The 13640-nt window shown below is 42.9% G+C and overlaps 1 protein-coding gene across 1 annotated transcript in view; it reads left to right on the top strand.

Annotated features, from left to right (window-relative positions):
- The window catches only part of LOC115361633 (ERC protein 2-like), a 159653-nt gene that overhangs the window by 21039 nt on the left and 124974 nt on the right, over positions 1-13640 (top strand). Inside the window, exon 7 of the mRNA XM_030055142.1 lies at positions 12033-12200. Coding sequence (XP_029911002.1) covers positions 12033-12200 — 168 coding nt within the window. The remainder of the gene's footprint in view (positions 1-12032; positions 12201-13640) is intronic.

Genomic DNA, 13640 nt, shown 5'->3' with positions numbered 1-13640 from the left:
AAACCAGAGGATGAGTTGGGAGACTTGGGGCTCTTTAGGCACAGATCTGCATTCCTCTGCTGCCCATCAGTCACTCCGCAAAAGAAGGCAAACGTGGGGTTTCCCTCCTTCTCACCTCCTTCCTTCCATTCGCTCCCACATTTAACCCCCTCCCTTCAGCTTTCTTATTTTATTTCAGCTTTCCATTTAAGATTGCTCACCATTAACTATTTGTCTCTTGCCCACACTTCTATTGGTTGATCATACTGTGCCTCATATGCATGTACAGGTGTGTGTGTGTGTGTGTGTGTGTGTGTGTGTGTGTGTGTGTGTGTGTGTGTGTGTGGCTGCAAGGTGGGTCTCATCGTAATTGACAGTGATAAGTTCAGTAGCCTACTCCATAAAAGCCAGAGCGGTGTTTCCCCGGTCCCAAGGGGCAGTATCATCACAGACACTCACCTCTAAAAGCCATTCACATCAGGATTTTTTTAAAAAAAGAAGAAGGGATAGGCCTCTGAACAGAGCAGGCACTGTGAGTGAGAAAATGTAAGTGTATTTATTTGTCAGTCAAAGTTAAGGACAGCTTCTAAATGGGTGTGATTGAGTCTGTCTCCAGATACTTGGAAAATGTGGAAAATAATGTGTGTGTCTGTGCGCGCGTGCGTGTGTGTGTATGTGTGTGCCTGTGTGTGTGCCTTTTGAGTCTGCCATCCATATCAGTGGAAACTTAACCCTTTAATACAGTAGTTGCATGTGTCTGTCCTGCCCAGATCAGGAGAATGCAGGGTTGTAACTATACTCTAGCAGATCAGATAACCTATCAGAGACCTTCCTGCATATTTAACCAGCCGGCGACAAAGGGACAGTCTGCAACTGCAGTGGAGAGGGGTTTGCAGATACTTGCTGTTTAATTCACTTTAGTTTTGTACAGAAGATTTAAAAAATATTGAAAGCAAACTGATGTGTGTGTATAGTTAATATAAAACAATTTCTGTGTGTAGTTTTCTACACATCTTGAAGATAATTTACCACATTAATGCTCCCAAATTGTTACTAGTAACTTTACTTAGTCACTTAGTTACTTTACTTAGTTTCTTTATTGAATCACTCTTCATTTTAAAGTGTGCTTTTTAAATATGCACTTTGGTCATGTCATCACTGCTGTTGCGAAAGAAATCCTTGCTATTAACTCAAAAATTATTACAGGCAAGAAAACTTTAATTTCGATTCATTGTAACAACTAATACTGGCTAAATGCCTAATTTCAATGGTTGTTGACAGCAAATTCACAAGTAACAATTTAGCCTGAATCCTGATAACATGCATTAAATCGAACACATCAAACACACATAGAACAAATACTACAAGGCTAAAGTTGCTGCACAGACACCATTTCTTGCGATATAAATAGACAGGCAGACAGACAGACAGATAGATAGATGTCTGTGAAGCAGGGCCGGGTCTACGCAGGGGCAAGAGGGGGCCTGGCCCCCTCAAATAAATGTTGTGCCCCCTCAAACTAAATCCCCCAAAATATATTAAGTTAGACATGGTAAAAGGTGCTGGAGCACAATGCCCCCTCAACATTTGTGGCTGCCCCCTCATACATGCCTGGCTAGACCCGGCCCTGCTGTGAAGATTCTCAGTCATCCATGTTGATTCAAGGAGAGTTGAATCGAGGGCAACTGGACTTTTTTGTTGATTTTTGAAGACATTTCACGTCTCGTCCAAGAACTTTCCTCAGTTCTGACGAAGACAAACAAGTCCAGCTGCCATCGATTCAACTCTCCTTGGACAATGAGACTTATTTCGGCAGCAATCCACTCGCTTAGCAGCGTACATCAAGCGCCAGGCACAACAACAGCAACATAGAGGCATGTCTGACACTGACCTAACATTTCCAGCTTACATGTTACATTTTCCTCAGTTTTTCAGGCCAGCTAGCTTCCCAACAATATCTTCATTAGCAAGCTAAACCAACAAGTCAACAACCTGCCAATTAAATGCCAATGTGCCATGTACCTTGCCTTGTGAGATTTTATTTTTAACTTCATGAATTTAAATAAAAAGATACCAAAGTAAAGTTTTCAAAAGTAATGAATAATTGATTAGCAAACAAAAAAACTAACAAGTTAAGTTACTTGTTACTGCAAAAAAGCAAACTGATTACTATAATGTCTTACTTAGTAACTCTTTATCCCCAACACTGATTATTATATACACATCTAGAGGTCTAGATTCATAGCTGACATGCTGGTTATAAAGCCCATATTTGCAGAAATGATTGCAACTATTCTAAATGGCCAAAGTCTTTGCAAAGTCTGCATGCAGCCTTTTGAATGATAATGAATTAGTTTCATCAGGGCTATTTAGGAATGGTTTCCATTCATTGTGTACACTTACCAGCATGGATTTGGTCATTTTAGTGATAAAGTACATACTTGTCCCTGCACAGACCTTCAGAGAAATTGGGTGTAAAAATTTTTGGCATGCCTTTGTTTGTGCACACATTTATTCAAAACCTTGGCCTCTATGTCCTTCCCATCGGTATGGTAGCAACCCCGGCCAGTTCTGCAGTGTTATAGCACTGTGAGGTATGCTGGCTGTGTGATATTGCTCTGCAAATTATGGATTTTAAAAGATGGCACAGCTGTATAATCCATGTGGAAATGCTTGATGCACTGACAGAAGTGAGCAAAAATGGTTTCTTGTCATTTTCTGTACTCCCTGATCGTGCTGTCTTCTGTCTTCATGCTGATAGCTCAGAATTTTTTTGCGTTTTATAAGATAGATTATGTTTGTCAAGTTTTTTGTGTTCTTTTTAAAAAATAATGAATATCCTGTTTAATAGCTTTAACATTCATTAGGGTTTTTGGAAAGGTGTGTCCACAACATCTTTATTATATTGTCAAGGTGGAAACATTTTGATTTGCATAATTGAAGTATCATGCAGGAAGCTACTTATGGGTCTAGGTTGGGACTCTATGCACCTTAAGTCATGGCCTGATTAGACTCATAAATAACACAGCAAATGTGATGTTCCTAAGTCATGCATGGGTGCTGAATGTGACGGAAATTAATACATCACAGGTTCGAAGCACTTTATCTTCAGTGCATGTTTTGCCTTTTTGCCAGCACGTGTCTGTGTTTAGAGTGAACACATACTGTGGTATTTCATCATTTCTGTCTTTTTGAATGCGATCCTAAGTGCCCTGTGTTCTCTTTCATTACCATCACATTTCAATGTGTCTCCCACAAGACCTCCACTGAGTTTTGATTTTGAGGTTGAGGTGTTATGACTCGAAGAAGATGCAAATGACTCATAAATGACTTGCTAACATCAGCCACAGTGACAGTGATAAATACAGAGAGACAGGAAATAAAAAAGAAACCGTTGAGGGAGAAGGAAAGAATCAAGAATAGATAGAGAGCCAGAGAGAAGAAGGCGTGAAGTGAGAGAATAGAGTTGCTTGATGGATGGAGGGAGCTGTGGGTTGTTGTCAGTGAGTGATGTGATAGTACAGTGCGCTGTGGTCCCTACTGGCCTGTTTTTGTTGATCTTTCCTTGTTCTCCTCACTGATGGATGGTCCATATAGGTAGTGAGCCGGAGAGAAGATGTGGTTTCAACCTGGTTACACTCCACCCTGGACTGTCCCCCTGCTGTGCTCACTCTCTCTCTGTCTTTCTTTCTGCCTCATTCCCTCTTGCTGTCTTTTCCCTCTCCCTTCCCGTCCCTTCCCTTCCCTCTCTCCCCCTTTCCCTCCTTTCACATTTTCTCTGCTCTTATGCTCTCTCTCTCTATCTCTCTGTTTTTCCCCACTACTCCCTTACCGCTGCTCCCTCTATCCACTCCTTTCAGTAGTGGATAGAGGGAGTAGTGGTACGAAGGAAGGGCACATGAGGACTTGAAAGCAGGTGAGAACTTGATGAACTCGCCAAAGACTACAGTGAAGTGGCTGGCGTAAACAAATGGAAAACAGTTCCCGTTATAGGCTGACCACTAACCGTCGAGTTCCCATTTAAACCCTGGACCTGTTCTGATGAGTCCAACTGGCTCAACCCGGTCCCAGCCATTCCAGACCAGATATAATATGACCTCATCTGAACCGGACTGACCACTGTGACCATTCCCAGGCGCGACGACGTGTTCCTGGGTTCCTGGGTTCCTGGGTTGGTGTGGTTTGGGACGCGGTGTGAGCAGCGCAGCGTCGGGCCCCCCAGAACAAACATGGCACGGTCCAAAATAAAGCCCCCGCGTGTTCTTCAGAGGCCATGTGGAAAACCCATAAAGTGGAGTTATAGGGGTCAGATCGGGGATGAGATATTTAATGGTTTACACAGGGAGGGAGATAAACATGTGTGAAACATGTGTGAATACACAAACACACTCGTGGAGGTTACACATGCAGACATACACATGCATATGTATATGAAAACATGCACACAACTGTCGCTGCACCTAGATGCGCACTACTGGCTTAGACATAGATAATGTGTTAAGTTAGAGGGCATTCAAAGTGATTTCTATACTCTCCTACGGGAACGCATGTAACAGGTGTGTGGAAGTGTGTGTGTGTGTATGCATACGTGTATTTGTGTCTATGCATTTAATGATCTTTTCTCTCTCTCTCTCTCGCTCTTTCTCTTCATATTTCTCTCTTTTCTCTGTCTTTCCCTATCGTTTTGCTCACTTTATTTTGATGATCTTTTATTTTTATACATTTCCAAAGTAGCCCCCCCCAAAAACACACACACACACACACACACACACACACATACATACGCAAACAGGCAGAATAATGAGAGCTTTGCTCAGCACTCTGTCAGTCAGCAGCCAGTTAACCAATAGGGCGTGAGGTGCTGACAGGGACAGGCAGGGACAATGCTCTCCATTATTTTCATCCTGACCTCCTCTGTCCTCAGGGTCACTCCGCTTTGCCCGCACCACTTAACCTCTAATATCATACACACATAAACACACAAACTCAAACACACAACAATACAGGCATGCACACTTGCAGTGCCTTACACCTACATTTAGGGAAAAAAAGGTGTTTTCACTCCATTTTACAGAAAGGTTATGCTCTGTTGATATAAAATCTCTCAGCAGAATGACTGATCCAGAAGCAGCAGCAATACGGCTCATGCAGTTCAGACACAGGACAAGGTGGGGACATGGCCTCGGCTACAACTTCCCTTTCAGGCCAACTTCATACTCTATACTGACAGCAAGAGACCCACAGTTCCGCTCCTCCCTCTCTCCTCTCCTCTCTGTCTTTGCCAGTGTGCATCACCTAGCTTTCTGCTGACATCTGGAAGCTATTTCAGACCCCATTTCTTAATCCCAACACACACACACACACACACACACACACATACACATGGATACATACATGCACAAACGTTTACTTACTCCAAGTCAAGCAACTCAACATGTATTTGCATTAATTCATAATATTTCTTCAATATCTTCAATAAGATATGACTCTGCATACTGTTGCTCATTATTATTCATCACCGTATTGTGTCCAGTAAGGAAAGATGATGATGATGATGATGGTGATGAAGGAAATGGTTGTACTCACTTATCTTTTCAGGACATGATTAGAAGAGCAAGTAGTAAAATACAGTTTGAAGGGAACGAGTAGGGGGAGGCCAAAACACGTGAACCCTGATTAGTTGACTCTGTGTGTCTGGATGCTTATATTATTGGGGAACATTGCCAGTTAAATACGGGTGTAAAGTGTGAACAGGGAAAACAGTGGGGAAGATAGAGAGTGGGCTATTCCTGTGGTTATAAATCCCTGCCGGGAAAGCAGAATTCTCCCTCAAACACTAGAGGTGAGCCTCGGTGGAACCCGAATAATTAGACCCCCTTCTTAAATAAGATGAATGAAAAATATGCTTAGTCTTTTACGCCCAGAGCAGCTCACACAGGAAGGTAGTCCAAGGCACAAACACGCACACGGACAAAGACGCACACTCAGCTAGAAACATACATGCATCTCTATAGACTGCAGTAAATTCACCCACAGCAGGGGACTTTAATGAGATCATATACCAATATCGGGTGGAGATTTTTTTTACTTGTTGATACAGCATACGCTTCAGGGAACTAGACGGCAGACCTGCGCTCTCCACATGCTCGCCAGAGTAGCTGTTCAGTGTGGTTTGACAGGAAATGGATTCCCTGGAAACAGGATGTAGCAACTGGCGTGCAGCACTGGAAATGATCAGGAAAAATAATCAAAGAAGGACCAAGTGTTAATGAGGGGGAACGCCTGCAGCGTCTCTTCCTTCATGTGCGTGTGTGTGTTGTGTATGTGGTGTGTGTGTGTGTGTGTGTGTGTCCATCACTGGTGGAGGAGGTAATGATGATGGATGCAGGATGAAGGAGGGATTGAGGCAGCTGTGTTCAGTGTGTTAGTGTGATGGCACTTGGGCTGAACAGAATCGGACCTGTCCCCTATGGCTTTTGGTTCATATATCTCTCCTATTATACGGCACTATAGACATAGCATGATTGACTGCCATGCTGTGACTGAACATGTTAATTTGCTCCATTGACAAAGGTCCGTTTGTTGTTAGATGCTAAAAGCTCTGTATGTGTTCACGTGCATGTGTATGCATCCATTTCCCACATTGCCTCTATAGCCTATGGGCAGACAGCTGCGTTACCATGGCTTTATTAGCATGTGTAGGAGTGTAGGATGAGCTGGTGCGCCATGCTTCACCCTGAAGCCCATACTGTGATACAGTCTACATCCCGTTATTATCCCGAACAGGCCCCGAAGACATCCGTTTATTAGACGATTTGTGGTCAGAGCTCCTAGTGCTGCCTTATCCCTGGCTTTGATGACACACCTCAAATGACACCCAGCTCACTGACACCCAGATTACTCCCAGTGCCATCTGACGTCATGTCTGGATAGCTCAGGTGCAGAGGAAATCCACTGTGTGTGTCTGCATATTGTGAGAAAGAACCCACAATCAGCAAGGGTCTCGTGGAAGCTTGGTCTTTGCTTATAAGCCTTCACATACACACTTGCGTGCAGTCATACGCAGAAATCCAGTTCCGTTCTTATGCCACGGATGTGTGTAAGCCAGGCTCCCTCACCTCTCAGCCTTCAATTGTGACCCACTGACATCAATTGGAAATTTTTCTATTGCCTCATCCGGAAACTATGGATCACTTACTCCACTACTCCTCACATCTGTCACAGGACTGGATGGTGCTTTTATTCACCTTTCACCAATTCTTAATATAGCAGGCATTACTCAGAGTGAAAGCCAAACTAATAGTAACTGCCTGTTTGAACCCACACATCCATATGCATTCTTGTCTTCATCACAGTACACTGTGTTGGTTTCTCTTTGATGCAAGGTATTGCAATAAAAAAGAGATGTTTGAATGATTATAGCTGGTGTGAGAGACTCTACGGTGGTCTAACATCATCTTGAAATGAAATATCCCTTCACCTTACACTGATACATTCCAGGCCTGGCCACATTAATGGCAAGACAAACATCAATTAGTCAAATATTAACTCATAAATTTGGATGATTAATTTCACAGCACAATCCTTTAAATAAATTATGTTTAATGGCTGCCCTTTGCTGTATTTATACAGGCTGGCTGGACGACATGCAGCCAGAGAAATGAATAGCTCATACAGCTGTGTGCAGTGCACCACAGCATCCCAACCAGACCTGAGCTCAGACCTCAGATAAACCCATTGGTGGAAAAAGTCAAAGAACAGCCAACTTAAGTGCAAGTATTGTTACTTTGCTGATATTTTATTAAGCTGAAGTAAAAGTACAAATTTACTGAGTTACTTTTTTGGAAAAAGAACTGTTTTGAATTGTTAGATGTGGTATTTCCATGTAACTCTATAAAGATGAAATGATATTATATTATAAATTTCATTATTAGATTCTTTTTGTTGGAGAAATTAGATATAACAAAAGAAGATAAACAAATAGTAAAGCCAAATTAATTTTCTCTTCCTTTCTGAATGGCTTCAACGTTTGTCAGTTTATGACACAAAACTACTGCGGTGAACCTGTGACTCTGCTTTTCTGTGTCTGTGTGTGGGCACTTGGGCATGTGCGTGTCTGTGTCTGGTAGTTGGAGGTTTTTTGTGAGTATCAGCATGTGTGTGTGAGAGAGTGAAAGACAGAGGATCATGTTAGGCATGTTTCTCTGATCAAGCTCCTGCTCTTAGGCAATCTTGGACTCCTGAGTGTGTGAGAGAGTGTGCAACTGTTGGTGTGCGAGTGTGTAAATGTTGGTGTGTCCCCAGGCCTTTGCTGTGGTCTCCCCATCGTCTCTGGTTCTGCCGTTTTTACTGTGGTCTACTCATATAGTCCCCGTGTTGTTTATTGCGGCTCGGAGCCGAAACTGGGCCTGATACCTTTGCAGATTCCCCTGCCAGAAAAACTTTTATGATGAAATGTGAGGCAGAAAAAGGGAGGTGAGGACAAACAGAGAAGCTGTTTTCTTTAAGCCTCTGTTTTACTTTGCTAACCAATGTCCAGAATCCACATTTGGCCGTCGTTGCAAGCATAAGAGAGGAAGTCAAGGAGAGAGAAAGGGTGCGCGTTTGTCTGTGTGTGTGTGTGTGTGTGTGTGTGTGTGTGCGTGCACGTGTGCCTGTACATGCCATTGCATGCATGTGCATCCGTGCATGTGGAAATCTGTTCAATCTGTGCACGTGTGTGTGTATGTACTTGAGCATGCATGATTCTGAGTGTGTGACTGTGTTCATTTTAAAAATACCTCATATTGCCAAGAATTAATAGTTTTGCAACCACGGAATCTTGAAAACATATCAAGGCCTTTTTTAAATGATATGGTGTTGAGTGAGGGGCTGGAAGGCTTATGCAGGGGTTTGGGGGAAAGATGGGGTGATATAGATGTGTTTTTAATTCATCTATTCAGCGGCACGCCTCAATGCAATCTCTGATGTCCCCTTTGGATTTGGACTGGGTCAGACTGGCCTGGAGGGGGCCCCTCTACCTCCCTTTCTCACTCTCTCCCTATCATTCTCACTCTTTCTCCAACTCTCTCCCTCTGTCTCTGTGTCTCTCTTGCTCCAATGAAACACTGTAATTACAAAACAGAATGTCCTCTCCAGTGTCCAATTGCATAGGCCAAATGAGTCTCCAGGTTGTCTTGAAGACAGCAAGAGTTCTGCTATGCATGTTATCTCTCTCACATGAGCTGCAGACACACACACACACACACACACACACTCACACACACACACGCACACACATGCAAAGTCAGTGTTAGGAAATATGAGCCAGGCCTGAAGACAACCTGGCTGAGGATTTGAGGGATTTCTCCACACCGAGACATCATTCTGTCTCGCCGCAGGACCAACACCTTCAAATGGCAATAGGAAAACTCCTGTAGAGTTTGAAGCATGGTGGTGGTGGGGGAGGGTGGAGTGGTGAAAGAGAGGTAGAAGCAGTGAGAGAGAGAGAGAGAGAGAGTGGAGAGAGGTGGTGTTGGAAAAAGAGAGGCAGAAAAATTTGGAGAGGAAAGTTGGAGAGGAAATAGGAGAAGAAGAGCAAGGTTAATCAGTCCTGCTTTGTTAGCTGTCTAACATCACAGCGCGCATGCCAGCTGATAAAACCGTACAGCATTTCCGCTAGCAGGCCTGCTGATGGAGTAGTGGTTTTAACCCAGTGGAATAGTGGTGTGTCGTTGGTCTCAGTATGCTCCATGGATCCCTGAGGCTTGATGTGGTGGGAGGTCTCCCTCTACACACATCTCGCCCTCTCCTTTTTCCCATCCTGCTTCTCATCATCTGTAACACCCCCCCCCCCCATCCCTCTTTCTCATCAAACTCAAATGTTGCGAATGTCCCCTCTCACACTTCTCTCCATCCCTCTTGTCATCCTTCCATCTCTCTCCCTTGGGTGGCTGAATAGTGTGTCTGGCAGCGGTGAGTGCTTTAAGAGGGTATTAGCAGGGCGTCAGTACACTATCACAGCTTAGTGGGCCAGTGCAGGTGAGACAGCAGGGATTTCCTGTTAGGCCTCCCTACTACATTCTTTCTAAATTGCTCCTTGCCAGGTGGGATTGGGAGGGGGTGGGTGTCAGGGTCTCTCCTTGTCTTTTTCTCTCTCAGACACTCTACCAAGCACGCATGCATGCACATATATTACACACTCATGTACTAGCACATGGGCATGAGCACACACAAGAATCACTGTAGAGGTGTCACTGAAGAGTGAGTGTGTGTGTGTGTGTGTGTGTGTATGCCAGTGTGGAGTGGGGAAGACAGAGAGGGTCTCAGTCTTAGGGCCTGGTTGTCTGCCAGAGGAGCAATATGAGATAAATACTTCACCATCTTACACCTGGGGGTCCTGCCCTGCTTTTAATGCGACTACTTGAGAGCAGCCCTCTGTGTGTGAGTGTCCTGCATGGAGCACTCTCATTTTACACATGCAGACACACACACACACACACACACACACACACACGCACACAGGCAGGCAGGCAGGAATTGACTCTGGTCCAGCACAGGCATACCTTCCCACACTCTGCAGCCCCATATACAGTAAAGCACTCTCAGTATATTTGTTGTATTATTTGCTGTTTTAGGAAATGTTTGAGCCAGTTTTCCTTTTTGGATCAAATAGTTTGTTACTCTTTAATTGCTAAACATGTCTCTGAAACATGTCTCTTGCTGAGTGCCCTGTAAAGTAATAGAGAGATGTGCTGGGGGGTGGAAAGCCCATGCATAAAATGTTTGCACACCTTTCCCTCAGAGTCCACCTAACACTTACAATTAAAATGAGAATTAACAAGTTCTCTCTTTTTCCTTCTCTCTACAGTATGTATGTGTATGTGCATGTATCTTAGATACATATATACACAGACATACACATGTGCACCTTGAAATGAGGGTCACATGGGTTCATTCATTGTGCGATGGCAACAGGAGCTGGAAATGTAATCAGGTGTTGAAGAGCAACAGAGGAGCACATGCTCTGTCCATGACAGCCAGCTGAGAGTGTCTGTGTGCTTTTCTGTGTGTGTGTGTGTGTGTGTGTGTGTGTGTGTCACTGCAGGCGGTGCAGTACAGCATTGATATATACCCAATAACAGTCCTGGAGTGAGGTCAGGTATCACTCATCCCATTGAGCACAGCCAGAAACAGGATTTTAATGCATGAGTGTGAAGTGTGTGAGCTGCCTGATCTGTGGCAGCGCTGGCCTAATGATACACTACTCTGAATAAGAAGTGATGGGACCGGCTCCAGGCTTTCTTTTTCCCTCTCTTTCACACACACACTGTTACTACATTAGTCTACAGTGGTTCATATTATAGACATTAGGTCAAAGCTGAACTTTTACCACTTCCAAATGTCAACAAGTGAATGTGTTGAGACACATCAGTGCTAGTGCTGAATAATAACATATGGTCCACCTGACTGGAAATGGGAGAAATCACTGTGGAACTCCCGGGTCCAGTTTTCTTAATTCTTTTGTATTTTTCTATGTTTCTGTATGTTTTGTCTGTGCTTCTGTCTGTCTGTCAATCTGTTATGTTTCCCTCTCTAACTGGCTGCCTACTTAGTTTCAGTTTATCTGTCAGTCTGTCTGTCTGTGTTAACAGTATGCATATTATATTTTTCCATTCAGCCCCTGACTCATTTTTCTTTTGTTTGTCTTCTTGTTTAAATTCCCATCCACATGTCTGCTACTCTGATGGTGTGATTGTATTTTGCATATATTGCTCTCTCTGGCAGTGTTTCTTTGCTTTGATTTCAGACTAAAACAAAATTATTTGATTTTTTAATGAGCTTTTGTTTTCATATTGCTGTTTTTTTTTTTTTCAAATGAGAGAGCAATCAGTCTCATTATCTCAAACCACAACAGTCCATTGATTACAAGAAAGTTGCCAGACTATAGCATTTGTCATTTATCAAGTGTGTTTCCCCATGGCAGTTTTGTTATTAATTTATCTGTCCGTCAGTTTCTGTGTCTGTCAGATCTTTCCTCCCTGTTGGTAAATCTGTGTCTTGGTTTGCTCTAGGTGGATGCTCTGCGAGTGCGTCTGGAGGAGAAGGAGCAGTTCCTGACTAAGAAGACCAAGCAGCTGCAGGACCTTACAGATGAAAAGAGCACACTGACTGGAGAGATCAGAGACATGAAGGACATGCTGGACGTCAAAGAGAGGAAGGTCAACGTCTTGCAGAAGAAGGTAGGTCCAACGAGATGATTAGAGTAACATATCTCCACGAGTCTTCATAGACAGAGAAAGGCGGCACTCCAAGATGATTTACACGTCATTCTTCAGGTCTTCATTCGTCCAACATATTTGAAAATGAAGTCTTTGCCATTCACATATTGGCATGTTTTGGCCATCAACTAAGAACCTTTGTCAGGGCTTAACAAACAAGGCTTAACTTTATCTATGTGCAGGTAATTAGTGGCAGGTGTGCAGGTCACCCGGCCTAATGAGACATGTACCCAATCATGAAGAGTAAACTGAAGCCAAAATGCTTCAGCATGTGCATGGCAAGTACTTTTAAATATTTTTTAATATGTTGGACTAACAAAGACCTGAAGAATGGAGACCTCAGGTAGTTTTTGGAGTGCCGCCTTTCTCTATCTATTGGTTTAGGCAGAGCACCCATTATGAAAACACTCCGATTTCTTCAGCTAGTGTAATCATGCACATACAAAACAAATTCTTTGTGCGTTAGTAAAAATACGATTTTACTCAAAATGAAAAATTGTTGAATGATTGGTTTTTGCACCAAGAAGAGGGGCCAGACAGTCTATGGTGCATAGTAGTTCAGTCAAAGTTTCAACATTATTGTTATAGCACCTTAACTACAGAACATACATACGGTGATTATAAGACAGTTTAACTAAATAAGGAAAAAACAGGAGTCCACAGCAAAGAAGAAAACTTGCAGGTTGGCTTAAGAGGACTGGGGATTGGGGATGACAAGGAGCCCTTGGTGAAGGGATCTAAGAGACCTACCAGGTACTTGTATGTATGGTGATAAAAGGTCAGAAACGTAACAAGAGGAATAAACAAGATGATTTTAAAATCACTTATATGGTGAACAAGATTATCCATTATTGCAGTAGCTATTGCATTATTTTAAACAAGTCTTAAGGCCGTAAAATAATTTTTCCTGATTGGTTTGATGACAATTACTAGTGTGCAATATCTGTACAGTAGATAGTGTAAATGAGTATTAAATGGGACCTTATGGCAGGGTGTTCACTCTCTGCATGTCTTCAGTGATGGATTTCTCTAATCTTCTCCAGTGTAATCAAAAACAAACAGAAAAAAAAAATCAGTAGAATTACTGAGAGCTTACTGTTAACCATAATGATAGATGCAACTGTTTTCCAAACTTTTGATTTTGTTTTTGTTCTTGTAGTCTTTCACAAAAAAAAAAAAAAAAAATGTACAGAACCGGGAAGCTTTGGCAGCCTGTAATCAACTTATCTTTCATTTTTCCCTTTTGCCCTTGCCAGGTGGAGTTATTATTCTTAGAGTGAAATCACACCAGTAGACAAACAGAGGCATAAATATCTGATTGGCTTTTGACAGCCAAGGATTGTGAAAAGTTCAGTGGTGGCCAAATTTTCTCTGCTGACGATTTGTTGAGCACATGAGCTG

This window comes from Myripristis murdjan, chromosome 7, assembly GCF_902150065.1.
Source record: "Myripristis murdjan chromosome 7, fMyrMur1.1, whole genome shotgun sequence".
NCBI classification, from domain to species: Eukaryota; Metazoa; Chordata; class Actinopteri; order Holocentriformes; family Holocentridae; genus Myripristis; species Myripristis murdjan.
The sequence above is the reverse complement of the archived record's forward strand: the minus strand, read 5'-3'. Positions and strand labels throughout refer to the sequence as shown.